Below are 17,797 nucleotides of genomic sequence, written 5' to 3' on the forward strand. Positions count from 1 at the left end.
TGAATGACCTACGATTGCGATTATCCTACCAACGGGACATTAAGAACTATAATATCTAATGTTTCACCGAGTCGTGGCTGAATGACGACACGGATAATATAGAGCTGGTGAAATTTTCCATGCACCGGCAGAACAGAGAAGCTACGTCTGGTAAGACGAGGGGTGGGGGTGTGTGTCTTTTTGTCAATAACAGCTGGTGCGTAATGTCTAATATTAAAGATGTCTCGAAGTATTGCTCACCTGAGGTAGAGTACCTTATGATAAGCTGTAGACCACACTATCTACCATTATTCGTAGCCATCTATTTACCACCACAGACCGATGCTGGCACTAAGACCACACTCAACCAACTCTATAAGGCCATAAGCAAACAAGAAAATGCTCACCCAGAAGCGGCACTCCTAATGGCCGGGGACTTTAATGCAGGCAAACTTAAATCAGTTTTACCAAATTTTTACCAGGATGTCACATGAGCAACCAGAGGAAAAAAAACTCTAGACCACCTTTACTCCACACACAGAGATGCATACAAAGCTCTCCCCCACCCTCCATTTGGCAAATCTGACCATAATTCTATCCTCCTGATTCCTGCTTTCAAGCTAAAACTAAATTGCGGATGCTACGCTACAGGACTGTTTTGCTAGCACAGACTGGAATATGTTCCGGGATTCATCCAATGGCATTGAGGAGTATACCACTTCAGTCATCGGCTTAATCAATAAGTGCATCAACGACGTCGTCCCCACAGTGACTGTACGTACATATCCCAAACAGAAGCCATTGTAAAGGGATGCGTAACTGGTGGCGGGCAAGTCAGATGCAGGAGAGCAGAACTAGGTAGTAGCCGGAGCAGTTTAATCCAAAAACCAACAGCATAAAAATACAACAGAATATTGGTACAAAAACCTGACGTGCACCAGTAAACAAGTGCACAAGCACTTACAAAAAACAACCCCACACAAAGACATGGGGAGAACAGAGGGTTAAATACACAACAAATAATGAGGGAAATGGAAACCAGGGGTGAAGGAAAACAAGACAAAACAAATGGAAAATGAAAAGTTGATTGACGACCGGTGACGCCGACCGCCGAATGCCGCCCGAACAAGGAGAGGAAACGACTTCGGTGGAAGTTGTGACAGTACCCCCCCCTTGACGCGCGGCTCCAGAAGCGCGCCGACACCGGCCTCGGGGACGACCCGGAGTGCAAGGTGCAGGGCGATCCGGACGGAGACGGTGGAACTCCCGTAGCATTGAAGGGTCCAACACGTCCTCCACCGGAACCCAGCATCTCTCCTCCGGACCGTACCCCTCCCAGTCCACGAGGTACTGAAGGCCCCTCGCCCGACATCTCGAATCCAGTATGGATCGAACGGAGTACGCCGGGGCCCCCTCGATGTCCAGAGGGGGTGGAGGAACCTCCCGCACCTCAGACTCCTGGAGCGGGCCAGCCACCAACGGCCCGAGGAGAGACACATGGAACGAGGAGTTAATACGGTAATCGGGGGGAAGCTGTAACCTGTAACTCACCTCGTTCAGTCTCCTCAGGACTTTAAATGGCCGCACAAACCGCGGACCCAGCTTCCGGCAGGGCAGGCGGAGGGGCACGTTTCGGGTCGAGAGCCAGACCCGGCGGGGCCTCACTGCTGTGACGGTCCACGCTGGCTTTCTGGCACTGCACGGCGCGCTGAAGGTGAACATGAGCGGCGTCCCATGTCTCCTCCGCGCGCCGAAACCAGTCGTCCACCGCAGGAGCCTCAGTCTGACTCTGATGCCAAGGAGCCAGAACCGGCTGATACGCCAGTACGCACTGGAAGGGGGAAAGGTTAGTGGAGGAGTGGCGGAGCGAGTTCTGGGCCATCTCTGCCCTCTCCCCCGGCCGGTCCTGGCAATAAGACCTCAAAAAACCTACCCACATCCTGGTTAACTCTCTCCACCTGCCCGTTACTCTCGGGGTGAAAACCTGAGGTAAGGCTGATCGAGACCCCCAGACGTTCCATGAACGCCCTCCAGACCCTCGAAGTGAACTGGGGACCCCGATCAGACACTATGTCCTCAGGCACCTCGTAGTGCCAGAAGACGTGTGTAAACAAGGCCTCCACAGTCTGTAGGGCCGTAGGGAGACCGGGCAGAGGGAGGAGACTCCTTGAGAAGATAGACAAGATGTCATTGAGGAAGTGAATAGCATATTGGTTAGGCCTCTTTTTCTCTGGTGGATGTTTTCTAGATTTCATGTTTCTGATGATGAGGCTTTATAAAGCAAGTAGCAAGATCCTTAAAGAAACAATCTCTACATCTTAAGTTAAATGTTGCTATGTAATGTATTTTGCTGTAAAACCCAACCATATTTATAGAGAAAGAAAGAGAGTGGGTGAGTCACAATGAGTGAGTAATGTATTACATCTGTCCTCACGGATCTGACTCAGCCTCTTTATACTGTATCATCTGTATGTATCTATATCGAATCCCAAAGTCAAGAGAATACTCCTGTAAAACTCATTCTTCCTGGGATCTCCAATAGAAAAGGAGTAGGGGTGGGTGGGATGAGGAGGGTGGTTTGGGGGGATGCAGGGGGGGTTCTATGGAATGGAGTTTTAGACTTTGGTATCATCTTTTCCGTCTGTTCGGCTGCCTTCAGAAACACTTAGTCGTCGCAAATAGCACCCTATTCCCTTTATAGTCCACTACTTTTGACCAGGGCCCATAGGGCATTATATAGGGAATAGGGTGCCATTTGGGATGCTACCTTAGAGCGCAGAGCAGTAAATCAAGAAAGAAGCACCAGAGCAGTAAGTCAGGAAAGAAGCACCAGAGCAGTAAGTCAGGAAAGAAGCACCAGAGCAGTAAGTCAGGAAAGAAGCACCAGAGCAGTAAGTCAGGAAAGAGGAACCAGAGGAGCAGTAAGTCAGGAAAGAGGAACCAGAGGAGCAGTAAGTCAGGAAAGAGGAACCAGAGGAGCAGTAAGTCAGGAAAGAGGAACCAGAGGAGCAGTAAGTCAGGAAAGAGGAACCAGAGGAGCAGTAAGTCAGGAAAGAGGAACCAGAGGAGCAGTAAGTCAGGAAAGAGGAACCAGAGCAGGCTGCCAGGAGGCTGTGTGTGATGGACTGTTCTCTAATCTGCTGCTGCTGCTCCACCATCTGGGACAGGCTCTGCTGCTTCCGTCTCTGCTCTACTCTCCACGGGACAGGCTCTGCTGCTTCCGTCTCTGCTCTACTCTCCACGGGACAGGCTCTGCTGCTTCCGTCTCTGCTCTACTCTCCACGGGACAGGCTCTGCTGCTTCTGTCTCTGCTCTACTCTCCACGGGACAGGCTCTGCTGCTTCTGTCTCTGCTCTACTCTCCACGGGACAGGCTCTGCTGCTTCTGTCTCTGCTCTACTCTCCACGGGACAGGCTCTGCTGCTTCCGTCTCTGCTCTACTCTCCACGGGACAGGCTCTGCTGCTTCTGTCTCTGCTCTACTCTCCACGGGACAGGCTCTGCTGCTTCCGTCTCTGCTCTACTCTCCACGGGACAGGCTCTGCTGCTTCCGTCTCTGCTCTACTCTCCACGGGACAGGCTCTGCTGCTTCCGTCTCTGCTCTACTCTCCACCAGGCTTTTGTAACAGACTAACCTCTCTGTTAACATAACATTACTGGATCTCTGCAGGAAGGTTTTGAGTTGTAATGTCACGTGCACAAGTACAGTGAAATGCCTTTCTTGCAAGCTCCAAACCCAACAATGCAGTAATCAATATCAATGTAGCACTACAAATAACATAAGGTAGAACAAAAACACAGGAGAAATACAAATAAAGTGTGTCTTTCTCTGTGTCTGTCTGTTTGTTTGTCTTTGTGTGTCTGTGCACGTGTGTGTGTGCTTTCTAGTACATTTAAAGCATCCCCAAACACATCATGGAAATGTTATGTAGACTGCCATTAAGAGGCGGATTAGTTCACAATAATCGAAGTCGCACTTAATCACACAATTACTCTGAGCTCTATCAGCCCAGTCCAATTTCCACTCATTAAACTCTCCCTCCCATTAACCCAGTTCTTCCATGATTCATAAATACTTTCCAGACTTATAGCACCACTGCCAGTGGCATTCAGCACATGTTAATACACTACAAATGATTTAATGATGACAGACTCTCAAACAGTAGACTCGTCCGAACCCCAAGAAGAAATAAATGTATAAAGAATGCACATAGAGGTGGTGTATCACACACCGTGGGACTAAAGATAGCTCTTGTATAACCTTTTAAACAACACAAATAATCAAAATAACAACACTAATAGGTCTGGTACGCCAGCAGAAAAGTGTATCTAGCCTATATAGAGAGTGCTGATGGTGATGGGCCAATGAAACTTCAAAGAGTGGGAACGGACTCCCCACCACCAAGTGTATACTGTTCACATACGCCACAGGCCTGTACATGTGAATGTTTATGGTACCCAGGCTAACCTGTAGCCTCTCCTCACTCCATCCCCTCTGTCAGTGTGGAGATTATAAACTCTAAGGTCAGAGACCCTTTTACTTTCCTAGTTTCCTTTAGTGACCATCTCCAGCTGTTTACAGCTAAGTATATCAGACCCATATGGATATATGAAGTTTACTGGAGGTGATTATATGGCTCTGATGTATATAACTGAGGCCAACTTGAAACACAGTAGGACCAAATTAGGTAGTTTTATGAAGTAATAGCACCAGTGCTAGACGTGACTATTTCCCCAACATCCACACAAATAACACTGGGGTAAAAACCTATACTTATCTGTGAGTTCCAATAACACAAAAGGTATAATTGACCCTTAATATTATTACATGTTGTCGATATTTACACAGAAACACAATGGTAATAGTTTTACTGTACAGGATTTAGAAATAATCATAAAAAAAATCTGAGATGAAATTGACCGTTTGTCAAAGAATGTTAGGCTTTTGATCATCTGGCTGTCCAGCCAATGGGATGAGTGTTTGATGTGTGTAAACGCACCTGGAAGGCATTGCTGGCGAACCCAAGGCCCAGCTGCCTGCACACGACCGTGGCCTCCATGGTGCCCCAGCTATCACTGCACACTGTGCCCCACACCAGCGAGTCATTCTTCTCCACCAGCACCTCCACACGCCCCTCAAACGGGTTCCGCCCACCGCTCAGACGCAGCTGCAACACAGTAAAGGAGAGATTAGATGTTTATAAAGGCAGTCCCATTCTGCTCATATGTTTTGGGTTTATTTCACACGCCAGAGATAGAGAGGAAAGACAGGAGGAGAAAGTGTGTTGAGGTAGCAGTGGGCCGGATTGGAACCCATGCTTATGTGTTCTAGGGGCAGCGGCTTAGACCACTATACCAGGGGTCTAGCCCAGGGACTCCCGCACAGGCAAACCAGTGACAAAGGAGCCTTCATCATTTGTTAGCAAAACAATTTAAAATCACGTCTTGCCTTATCATCAGCTGAATAATAATGGCAAGTAGAAGTAATCAACATTTTAAAATGAATAGACTTGGTAGACAGTTTCATTATTTTGACCTCCCCACAGTTCATTGAGAGAGGAAGTGTAAACTCTAACATAGTCTATTAGCTAGAAAGATATCTTGGCGGTGTAGAGAAAATATTGCTGTCGTAAAGCACATTTTCGGCAATTCTACACATTTCCCCATTGAGCTGAGATAAATTGTTGCAGTTTTGAAGCTAATATCTAGCAATTCTACACAGTTTGGCATGGAGCTGAGAGATAATTTTGCAGTTTTAAAGCAAATTTCCTGCAATTCTATGCATTTCGCCATGGCTAACGCTGTGTTCCTCTGCTCAAATATAGCAAAATCAATGGGCATGTGCCCTGAATGCCTGTTTTTTGGGGGGGGGATTTTCTCCCTGAATGTCTAGCTTTAATTTAATTATTCGTTTTCAAAAACGGTATTATCTAAAAAGAAATATAGTTCAATATCTTTTATGCATGCTTTCTATCTGGTTTTAGTTGTTTACATTGACACTGAAACTGTTTTTCCATCCTGAAATGTACCACTTAGACGGCCTGCCTAAGAATTTTCTATACAGAAAGAATTATGTAATTAGCTCCCATTACTGTAACTTCCTCCATATTAAACGGATCGTTTGAGATTTTGTCAATGAAGCCATTTATCTACTTCCCCAGAGTCGGATGAACAAGAACAGCTACCATGCTAACTCTTCCTTTAGACTTCCAGTCATTTCGCTAACGCTAGTTAGCATTGGCTTGTGAACGTCCTTTTTACTGGATGCAGAGACATAAAAATACTATCCACGGTGGTATTCTATTATAGCTAGCAATATTCATGAAATACTTTTTTTTTCACATAAAATCCCCTAAGATATTTTTCAAAAATACTAGAATAATACATTTGCGGACCCCCTGCAGTACCTCCGCGGACAACAGTAAAAATAAAACTGCACTAGATCACCTGCTAGGCCACAGATTGGATGGTTATTATGAGCCAAAAAAGACACTTGATTCAAAGAGGTAGCATATTCCATCATCTGTGTTGAGTATTCTGTTCTACTGAGAAAACAGAAAATATGTCATAAATTCTCTCTTTGGCTGTGAAATGCTTTACCTATAGTATTTTTAGAAGCAAGAAAACATGAAAGCATTTCTTCTATTATGAAAATAGTTTGGCAAAAATGTGTAGTTGGCATCAATGATGGAATCGCAACAACTCTAAAGTTTGCACATCCACAGATGACAAACAAATGTTCAGTGTATTTGTTAATTTTCATTTGGCAACAGTTGGCAATAGACTTATATACAAGTTATATATGAGTAATACACAAGTACTATATGAGTAATACCAATGATGGGCATTTACTAGGCCTACTCACTTTGTTCTGGAAGCCCATGGCAGGAACATTACATCTAACCGCAGCGTCCTCCTCGTGACTGCAGCCCAGGGCATCTCTGTTGAAGTAACACTCTGTGAGGGACTTCTCAAAGCCAGAGCACTCCACCTCATTCATATGGACTGGGCCCATTCCTACGGAGGAGAGAAGACACACCTGGAGTCAGCTCCATCCCACTCTCTCAATCACAGAATTAAATATGCTTTCAATACCCCAGGAGACAGACAGAATGGAGATTCTCCATAGAAAGAGCTTTTTAGTTCAGGACTTGGCTTAATCTGTGTCTGGGAAACCAGCCCACTATGTTTAAATGCATGGCAATGATGTCTAACAGGGGTAGAATCACACTTATAGGACAACTCTGACCCATTCGAGGAGGGAACTTGAGAACATTGAACTGTTCTCTCCAGAGGTGTGGACTCGAGTCACATGACTTGTCAAATGTGATGACATGAGACTCAACTTGATATTAAATAAAATAACTTGAGACTTGGAGCCTCAAGACTTGGGACTTGACTTAGACATTATCTGGCCAGGTTTTGTAATGTTTTGTCACTCATTTTGTGGCACAGAGTCTCCATGGATTACTCTCCACAAAGCCAGAGAGAGTAGCCGCAGTATGGGAAAGGGAAGGGAAAGGGGATACCTAGTCAATTGCACAACTGAATGATTTAAACCGAAACATGCCTTCCGAAATGTGTTACGGGTCTTGATTATTGACCAATGACTGGTCATCAGCATTGGTGTGCAAAGGGGGGGGCGCATATCCAGATTAGTGACCAGAAAACACTTGCTTCCTTTTCTCCGGTTTTGCCTGACAAAAACAGATTAGGCCTACAATTATATTATCCACATAAAATACAGTTTAGAAAACTACTATGGAGGCATCTTTGCCAGAACAATTTTATTGGAGATTTGATTGATCATTTTCATATTTTGGGTGGCTACTGGCTGTATGTCTAAAGATACTGTAGCTGTAACATCGCACTGCCTTCAATATTATGGGATCAAGATGTAACATATTCTGGCAAATGAATTACAGTACTTGTGAATAAGAAAAGGGCTACCCAGTTGGCCTTATGATTCTGCATGCTCTGGAATCCAGAGAAATTACATGATATCCCTACTTGATATTGTCTGCTAACATTAATTACTTTCAGCTAAAAATGCAGGTGTAAAATGCAGTTTACTTCTGTATCTTAAGTAGGGTTGCAAAAGGTCGGAAACTTTCCTGGAATATTTCCGGGCTTTTTCCTGAAATTTTTCATGGGAAGTTAAGCCCAGGAATTTGGGGAATTTTGCTTAAATTCATCAAAAAAGTTAGCTTATAACAATTAACCTTTTTTGTGGGATACACATAAGGCAATTCTAGGTATTGTGGCATATTTTGGTTAAACCATCCCCAATTCAATGGAATTGCAACCCTCTGCATGCACAGTACATTCTTCCATCACATGTACAGTGCACTCTTCCATCACATGTACAGCTGATTCTCAAGATCTTGCACACTAATGAGATGCTTTTGAGCCCACACTACTACACTGTATGAGCCAAGGACTACATGCTTTCTGGTAAGTTTTGATTACAATACTGGGTGGGGTGACTATATTTTATATGACATACAAGATTTTTTGTTAACTAGTAAATAGTAGCCTACAGCAAAGTGTGTTTAAATCATTTCTAACTTGTTAACAATTTTTGCTAGTTAGTTTTTGCTACCATGTGTGTTTTAGCTTGCTTGAGCCTGCTAACTGAAGTGTTAATTCACCTGTTTCCATACATGTTTCATTTTAAAACATTTATCTTACAAAGGAGTTCAAATCAAATCAAATTTATTTATATAGCCCTTCTTACATCAGCTGATATCTCAAAGTGCTGTACAGAAACCCAGCCTAAAACCCCAAACAGCAAGCAATGCAGGTGTAGAAGCACGGTGGCTAGGAAAAACTTCCTAGAAAGGCCAAAACCTAGGAAGAAACCTAGAGAGGAACCAGGCTATGAGGGGTGGCCAGTCCTCTTCTGGCTGTGCCGGGTGGAGATTATAACAGCACATGACCAAGATGTTCAAATGTTCATAAATGACCAGCATGGTCAAATAATAATAATCATAGTAGTTGTCGAGGGTGCAACAAGTCAGCAGCTCAAGAGTAAGTGTCAGTTGGCTTTTTCATAGCCGATCTTTGAGAGTATCTCTACCGCTCCTGCGGTCTCTAGAGAGTTGAAAACAGCAGGTCTGGGACAGCTAGCACGTCCGGTGAACAGGTCAGGGTTCCAGCAGGAATGGGACAGCAGGTCTGGGACAGGTAGCACGTCCGGTGAACAGGTCAGGGTTCCAGCAGGTCTGGGACAGGTAGCACGTCCGGTGAACAGGTCAGGGTTCCATAGCCGCAGGCAGAACAGTTGAAACTGGAGCAGCAGCACGGCCAGGTGGACTGGGGACAGCAAGGAGTCATCATGCCAGGTAGAGTTGTTTAATCTAACTGTATATTAAAGTTCTCCTGTTATCACCCATCTCTGCTCTCCTGCGCCTGACTTCCCGGCAACCAGTCACTCACCCCGTTACACAGACATGCTTTATCTACTCATTTGCTGGATGCAGAGTTCAACAGAGTTCAAGTGAAGGTCAAGCAAATCATAGAGAAAGCAGACTGTATTGCAATCATCTCTGATGGGTGGTTGAATGTTCGTGGGCAAGGAATAATTAACTACATCATCTCCACCCCTCAACCAGTATTCTACAAGAGCACAGACACAAGGGACAACAGACACACCGGTCTCTACATTGCAGACGAGCTGAAGGCAGTCATCAATAACCTTGGACCACAGAAGGTATTTGCACTGGTGACAGAAAATGCTGAAAACATGAAGCCTGCTTTTTCTAAAGTGGAGGAATCCTACCCTCACATCACACCCATTGGCTGTGCTGCTCATGCATTGAATCTGCTCCTCAAGGGCATCATGGCACTGAAAACAATGGATAGACTCTACAAGAGAGCCAAGGAAATGGTTAGGTATGTGAAGGGTCCACAAGTTATTGCAGCAATCTACCTCACCAAGCAAAGTGAGAAGAATAAGAGCACCACATTGAAGCTGCCCAGCAACTCCCATTGGGGTGGTGTTGTCATCATGTTTGACAGTCTCTTGGAGGGGAAGGATTCTCTACAAGAAATGGCCATATCACAGTCTGCCGATATGGACAGCCCCATCAAGAGGATCCTCCTGGATGATATATTTTGGGAGAGAGTGGAAAGCAGCCGTGAAAATCCTGAAACCTATAGCAGTAGCCATTGCACAGATTGAGAGAGACAAACATCCTGTCTGATGTTCAGACTGATTGCAGATGTAAGAGAAGAAATCCGTACTGCCCTGCCCACTTCGCTGTTGGTCCAAGCAGAGGAAACTGCAGTTCTGAAATACATAAAAAAGCGTGAAGACTTCTGCCTGAAGCCCATCCACACCACAGCGTACATGTTGGACCCCAAGTATGCTGGCAAGAGCATCCTGTCTGGTGCAGAGATCAAAGAGGCCTATAGTGTCATCACTACCATGTCTCGCCACCTTGGCCTGGATGAGGGCAAGGTTCTTGGCAGTCTGGCGAAGTACACTTCCATGCAAGGGCTTTGGGATGGAGATGCAATATGGCAGTCGTGCCAACATATCTCATCAGCCACCTGGTGGAAGGGACTTTGTGGATCTGAGGCTCTTTCCCCTTTTGCCTCCATCATCCTCCAAATCCCACCAACATCAGCCACCTCAGAGTTGTCTGGTACAGGTACCTCCACCACATTCACCCCTCTCTCCCGAGCTTTCGATCGCCTCCAGCACACACGCACTGTTGGGGCGAGTGACTCTGAACTTACAATGGCTAGCCCTAAGTCGTTATATATTTAATTTTTTTCTTGTGCATCTTGCTATTTTGCTATTTGCCTCATGACTCCTGTATACCTTGTTGACTACAAACTTTCTTTACCCAACCGGGGGACAGACTATGTTTGTTCCCACACTCGGGACTCTGACTCTCTATTGGTTACACAGACTTTTGGCCTCCCATCCTATTCTAACCACCTCTTGCCGGCTTTGTATTCATGTTACCTGATGAAATTGCTGTACAATATGATCTTGTTGCCATCTGATGCACATTCAGATGTCATAAATCAGCACTACAGAGCTCTCCCTGTACTATGCCGTGCCTTGATTGTATTACTGTTGATGATATCTGGAAATGTGCATGTACACCCTGGTCCACCTACTGTTGCTAGCCCCAATTCTGACTTGTGCTCTGATATCTGCTTCACTGATTTCTGCTCTCATAAAAGCCTGGGTTTTCTGCATGTCAACACTAGAAGCTTATTACCTAAAATGGATCAATTGAAAGTGTGGGTTCACAGCTCCAATCCAGATGTATTGGTCATTATTGAGACGTGGTTAAGGAAGAGTGTTTTGAATACTGATGTTAACCTTTCTGGTTATAACCTTTTTCGGCAAGACAGATCTTCCAAAGGTAGGGGAGTGGCAATCTTTACCAAGGATCACCTTCAGTGCTCGGTTGTCTCTACCAAGTCTGTCCCCAAATAATTTGATTTGCTGGTTTTAAGCATTAAACTTTAAAATAGCTCTTTGTTGACTGTTGATGGGTGCTATCGTCCTCCATCAGCACCGGCCTGTACCCTACCTGTCCTAAGCCATCTCCTGGCCCCTTACACTACGTCTGAATTTGTCCTGCTAGGTGACCTAAACTGGGACATGCTTAAACCACATGACCAAGTCTTAAAGCAATGGAACTCCCTAAATCTTTCTCAGATTATCACCAATCCCACAAGGTATGACTCCAAACACCCAGAAAAGGCTACTCTCCTCGATGTTATCCTCACAAATAATCCTGATAGGTATGATCACTGTTTTAAAGCCTGTGTTCGTAATGGCTCCTCAGTGAAACAACCTGTCCTGATTTGTCATAGACGCTTGCTAAAAAACTTTAACGAGCAAGCCTTCCTTCATGAACTGGTGGCCTCTTTAAAATGGTATAGAATCAGATTGATCCCCTCTGTCGAAGACGCTTGGCCCTTCTTTTTTGATATTTGTGGTATTGTTAACAAACACGCCCCCATAAAAAAAAGAGAATTAAAAACAGGTTCAGCCCCTGGTTCGACCATGACCTTGCAGAGTTACTCCACCTCAAGAATTGCATTTGGCGAAAGGCTCGGCACACGCATACTCAGGCTGACTGGCTATCGTTCAGGCAAATTAGAAATAAGTGCACTCCGGCTATCCCGAATGCCAAAGTTAGTTACTTTAAGGAGCAGTTCTCGCTCCGTGGGTGTAACCCCAAGAAGTTCTGGAAAACGGTTAAAGACCGAGAGAATAAACCCTCCTCCTCACAGCTGCCCATGTCCCTTAATGATGATGATGTGGTTGTTACTGACAAGAAGCACATGGCTGAGCTCTTTAATCACCACTTCATTAAGTCAGGATTCATATTTGACTCAGCCATGCCTCCTTGCCCGTCCAACATTTCCTCACCTCCCACCCCTTCTAATGCGACTATTCCCGATGCTTCTCCCTATTTTTCCCCTGCCTCGCTACAAAGTTTCTCCCTGCAAGCAGTCACTGAGTGCGAGGTGCTAAAGGAGCTCCTTAAACTTTGCCCCAAAAAACCATCTCGGTCAGATGGTTTAGACGCCTTCTTCTTTAAGGTTGCTGCCCCTATCATCGCAAAGCCTATCTCCAACCTTTTTAACCTGTCTCCCCATTCTGTGGAGGTTCCCATTGCTTGGAAGGCAGCCACAGTTTGTCCTTTATTTAAAGGGGGAGATCAAGCTGATCCTAACTGTTATAGGCCTATTTTTATTTTGCCCTGTTTATCAAAAGTGTTGGAAAAACCTGTAAATAATCAACTGACTGGCTTTCTTGATGTCTATAGTAGTCTCTCGGGTATGCAATCTGGTTTCCGCTCAGGTTATGGATGTGTCACTGCAACCTTAAAGGACCTCAATGATGTCACCATTGCCCTTGATTCTAAGCAATATTGTGCTGCTATTTTTATTGACCTTGCCAAAGCTTTTGAAACGGTAGACAATTCCATTCTTGTGGGCCGGCTAAGGAGTATTGGTGTCTCTGAGGGGTCTTTGGCCAGGTTTTCTAACTACCTCTCTCAAAGAGTGCAGTGTATAAAGTCAGAACATCTGCTGTCTCAGCCACTGCCTGTCACCAAGGGAGTACCCCAAGACTCAACCCTAGGCCCCACACTCTTCTCAATTTACATCAACAACATAGCTCAGGCAGTAGGAAGCTCTCTCATCCATTTATATGCAGATGATACAGTCTTATACTCAGCTGGCCCCTCCACGGATTGTGTGTTAAATGCTCTACAACAAAGCTTTCTTAGTGTCCAACAAGCTTTCTCTACCCTTAACCTTGTTCTGAACACCTCCAAAACAAAGGTAATGTGGTTTGGTAAGAAGAATGCCCTTCTTCCCACAGGTGTTATTACTAACTCTGAGGGTTTAGAGCTTGAGGTAGTCACCGCATTCAAGTACTTGGGAGTATTGCTAGACGGTGCACTGTCCTTCTCTCAGCACATCTCAAAGCTGCAGGCTAAAGTTAAATCTAGACTATCGTAATCGCTCCTCTTTCACCCCAGCTGCCAAACTAACCTTGATTCAGATGACCATCCTACCCATGCTAGATTACGGAGACATCATTTATAGATCGGCGGGTAAGGGTGCTCTCGAGCGGCTAGATGTTCTTTACCATTCGTCCCATCAGATTTGCCACCAATGCTCCTTATAGGACACATCACTGCACTCTATACTCCTCTGTAAACTGGTCATCCCTGTATACCTGTCGCAAGACCCACTGGTTGATGCTTATTTATAAAACCCTCTTAGGTCTCACTCCCCCCTATCTGAGATATATACTGCAGCCCTCGTTCTCCACATACAACACCCATTCAGCCAGTCACATTCTGTTAAAGGTCCCCAAAGCACACACATCCCTGGGTCGCTCCTCTTTTCAGGTTGCTGCAGCTAGCAACTGCAACGAGCTGCAACAAAAACTCAAACTGGACAGTTTTATCTCAATCTCTTCATTCAAAGACTCAATCATGGACACTCTTACTGACAGTTGTGGCTGCTTTGTATGATGTATTGTTGTCTCCACCTTCTTGACCTTTGTGCTGTTGACTTTGCCCAATAATGTCTGTACCATGTTTTTGTGCTGCTACCATGTTGTGTTGCAACCATGTTGTTGTCATGTTGTGTTGCTACCATGCTGTGTTGTCATGTGTTGCTGCCTTGTTATGTTGTCTTAGGTCTCTCTTTATGTAGTGTTGTGTCTCTCTTGTTGTGATGTGTGTTGTGTCCTATATTTATATAGTATTTATTTTTTTCATCCCAGGCCCCCATCCCCACAGGAGGCCTTTTGCCTTTTGGTGGGACGTCATTGTAAATAAGAATTTGTTCTTAACTGACTTGCCTAGTTAAATAAAGGTTAAATAAAAATAAATAAAATAAAAAGACCGCAACTGGTCCTTGTTTGGGAACACACACACCAAAGCACGCAACAGGCTGACCAATACAAGGGTTGAAAAATTGGTAGCCATCCGGGCAAATTTGAGGCTTTTTGAGCCTGACAACAAGCCATCCTCAACAAGGTTGGAAAGTGACAGTGAAGATGAGGCCTCAGAGTCTGATGTTCAAGAGGTGGACATTGAGGAGGTCCAGGGAGAAGACATGGAAGCCTGAGAGGAAGACAACCAAAGATTTTGTTTCTAGACTATCATTTTACCGATGTATGTTGAAAACGTTTTTGGAAGATGCGATGGATCATTGGGGATCATTCAATATTCCCTTTCTTTTGTCGTTCAGTGAATTCATCCCATGTGAAGATTTAATTAAAGTTCAATTCGTAACTAAATAGTTTTTTTTATTTCTATTGGAAGGATTTAATAATTTGCAATTATGTCTACTTATGATAATGTAAAAGGTTTATGTTTCTGTCTCCATATGATATGGTAAATATATCTAATGCAAAAAACATCTACATTTAAATGGTACTAAATTTAATTTGAATATATTTCCGTTAATTCCCATATATTCCCGTTAATTTCCATATATTCCCGTTAATTCCCACGGAAAGTTTCCACCTCTGAATATTCCCCAAAATGTGCAAATCTAATCTTAAGTTTTGAAAATGAATTTCGGTTTATTGTTGTAATGACAGGCTACATTTGCGCAGCCATTATGTGTGCGTGTGTGTGCACAGGGGTCACAAGTTTTGTACCACTGCTTTTGGGGGGGGGTCGCGGTCATAAAGTTTGAGCACTACTGAGCTAGCGAACAGATTGGTGATTTTCTGTACAGCTATAGGATCGGGTGCGGTGCAAACTTCAAATTGTAGGGAAAGAGGATATCCATAAATATGCAGCTCCAAAAATGTTTGGTGATCAATAATATTAACTGTTTATTTTGAAAGCTCACCAGCAATGGGGCATCAAGCAAGAATTACAAACATAAGCCTCCTGGTCTTTTGGTATGAAGCTTGCATTTGGAATTTGTTGTTGAAATGAATTGTTACATAATAAAAAAATGTTACAGACAAAATACTTAAAAGGTCTGTCTGGTAGCCTCAATAAATAGACAAAGATTTGTAGTTGAACAAGTCATTGCATGCATAGATTTCATTTTTGCTCTTAGAATGCACGACTTGGACTTGACTCGAGACGTTCTACTTGGGACTTGACTTGGACGTTGTAACGCAAGATTTTCTTGTGACTCGAATAATAGTGACTTGGTCCCACCTCTGGTTGTCTTTCTCCCTTTTAAAACATTTAGCAAAGTCTAAATAATCCATGTGAAAATAATGGATTTTCCACAACAATACATATGATCACTCCCTTCCTGCTGTTACTGTCTCCAGCATGTGACTGGACAGGAACATTTCTCTGGCAGTGTTTTCTCTGAAAGTAGAGCCAAGGTGGTCTGACACAGACTGACAGCAGAAACAGAGTCACTGTGTGGTTATACTGTATCTGAATAGTGGATGATGGCAGATGGTGGTTGGTCTGAGACTAACTGGATGACTATGAATCAATTATTCCATAACAGTTTGTGAATGTTCTTGGTTGGCATGTAGAAGGTATTTACCTGGCAAGGACAGAGAGAGAGGTGAGAGGGACAGAGAGAGAGAAGGTGAGAGAGAGAGAGAGAGAGAGAGAAAGAGAGAGAGAGAGAAGACCTACCTTGTCCCAGCCTGCCTCCAGCGAGGGCCTCCTTTGCACTCCCGAAGCCCAGTTCTCGACACACCACGGACGCTGCCTTTAGGTTCCAGTTGTCATCACAGACGGTGCCCCATTCGCCGTTCTTCAGCACCTCCACTCGCCCGTCTCCTATGTTGGCCCCACCTCTCAGACGCACCAGGGGTTGCTGCGGAAATAATTCATGGTGCAACAGTTAGGCCTACTGTTACTGAGAAACAATAGTTCACATTCAGTTGACATACTGTTTTGAATAGGTCCAATGAGACATTTACTTTGAGACATCTGTATGTATTCTTTACTGTAGCAGTCCATATCGATTTTGTTAGTAGAACCACAAAGACAAACAATATTGTATTGTTTCATACATTTTGGGCTAATTATGACTTACTATGAGAGAGAGAGGGGGTTTGAGATCAGTGTACTGTATCTATTCTCTCTTTAGTCCAGAGCTCATGACTCATTAGTAAAGTGTTCCAACACAGTGTTCTCCAGCTGGGGTCTCTGAGTGTAATCACATGTAAACAGAATGTGCACAATGTAGCTGTGTTTGGAGAAATCTAAGAAGAGGGTAAGGACGCTGGGAGACGAGAAGCAAGCACAGGGAGTAAACATTTAATAAATAACGGACGTGAAAAAAAACACGGACAGCATCTGGACAGAGGAAACAAAACGACATTAATGCTGATACGGGGATCAAACTGAAGAACAGACGGATATCGAGGGGGCATACGCGTAACGATGGTGACAGGTGTGCGTAATGATGGGCAGCCTGGCGCGCTCGAGCGCCAGAGAGGGGGAGTGGGAGCAGGCGTGACAGTACCCCCCCTAGGGGCGGCACCCGGCGTCCCACCTGAGCCTGATGGCCCGGCCGAGGCGTGGGAGCCGGCTGAGGCGTGGGAGCCCGACGAGCCGGCTGAGGCATGATGTGGGGTGGGAGCCTGCCAAGCCAACCGAGGCAAGGAAACCTCTTGAGCCTGATGAGCCAGCTGAGGCACCCCCAGTTCCATCAGCAGCGGCACCCGGACCCAACGTCACCAACCAAAACAAAAAACCAAAACTCCCTGATGCTTCCAATATTGGTGTCAGCATTCTGTAAGGACAGACGCTGGGAGACGAGAAGTAAGAGGGAGTGAACATTTAATAAATAATGGACATGAAACAAAACATGGACAGTGTCTGGACAGGGGCAACAAAACTACATTAATGCTGACACGGGGATCAAACTGAGGAACAGACAGATATAGAGGGGGGAATCAACAAAGTGAAGGAGTACAGGTTAGTCCAATGAAGCGCTGATGCACGTAACAATGGTGACAGGTGTGCGTAATGATGGGCAGCCTGGTGCCCTCGAGCGCCAGAAAGGGGGAGCGGGAGCAAGCATGACAAAGAGTCGATTTTACATAACATTAAAGAGATTCTCCTGTATTTTTGTATACTTTTTAGCCAGTAGTTCTGAAAGTGGCGCTCACAAGCCAAAAGTGGTCCCTGAAAATTGCGTACTATGTCACATACAGTATGTGCAGATATGTGACCCGTTTCAGGAAACTTGGCACATGTCGCAAGTCACGACTTCACATGAGAACCGTTTCAACGTAAAACATTTATTTTTAATCAAAATGTGTTTTTAGCAGAAATGCCTTCTCGAACATGTGAACTTTCATGGGCCTTAATAACAAAATTT

At 44.7% G+C, this 17,797-nt stretch overlaps 1 protein-coding gene across 2 annotated transcripts in view; it reads right to left on the reverse strand.

The window, feature by feature from the left end:
* Positions 1 to 17,797, reverse strand: part of LOC115150385 (lysyl oxidase homolog 2A-like) — a 67,870-nt gene that overhangs the window by 9,379 nt on the left and 40,694 nt on the right. Inside the window, exons 6-8 of one of the 2 annotated variants that reach the window (XM_029693623.1) lie at positions 16,099 to 16,282; positions 6,843 to 6,994; positions 4,978 to 5,145 (exon numbers count right to left, since the gene is read on the reverse strand). In XM_029693623.1, coding sequence (XP_029549483.1) covers positions 4,978 to 5,145; positions 6,843 to 6,994; positions 16,099 to 16,282 — 504 coding nt within the window. Of the gene's footprint in view, positions 1 to 1,530; positions 1,558 to 4,977; positions 5,146 to 6,842; positions 6,995 to 16,098; positions 16,283 to 17,797 lie in introns of those variants that run through there. The other variant, XM_029693624.1, reaches the window with a different exon arrangement.

Source organism: Salmo trutta, chromosome 16, assembly GCF_901001165.1.
Source record: "Salmo trutta chromosome 16, fSalTru1.1, whole genome shotgun sequence".
NCBI lineage: Eukaryota > Metazoa > Chordata > Actinopteri > Salmoniformes > Salmonidae > Salmo > Salmo trutta.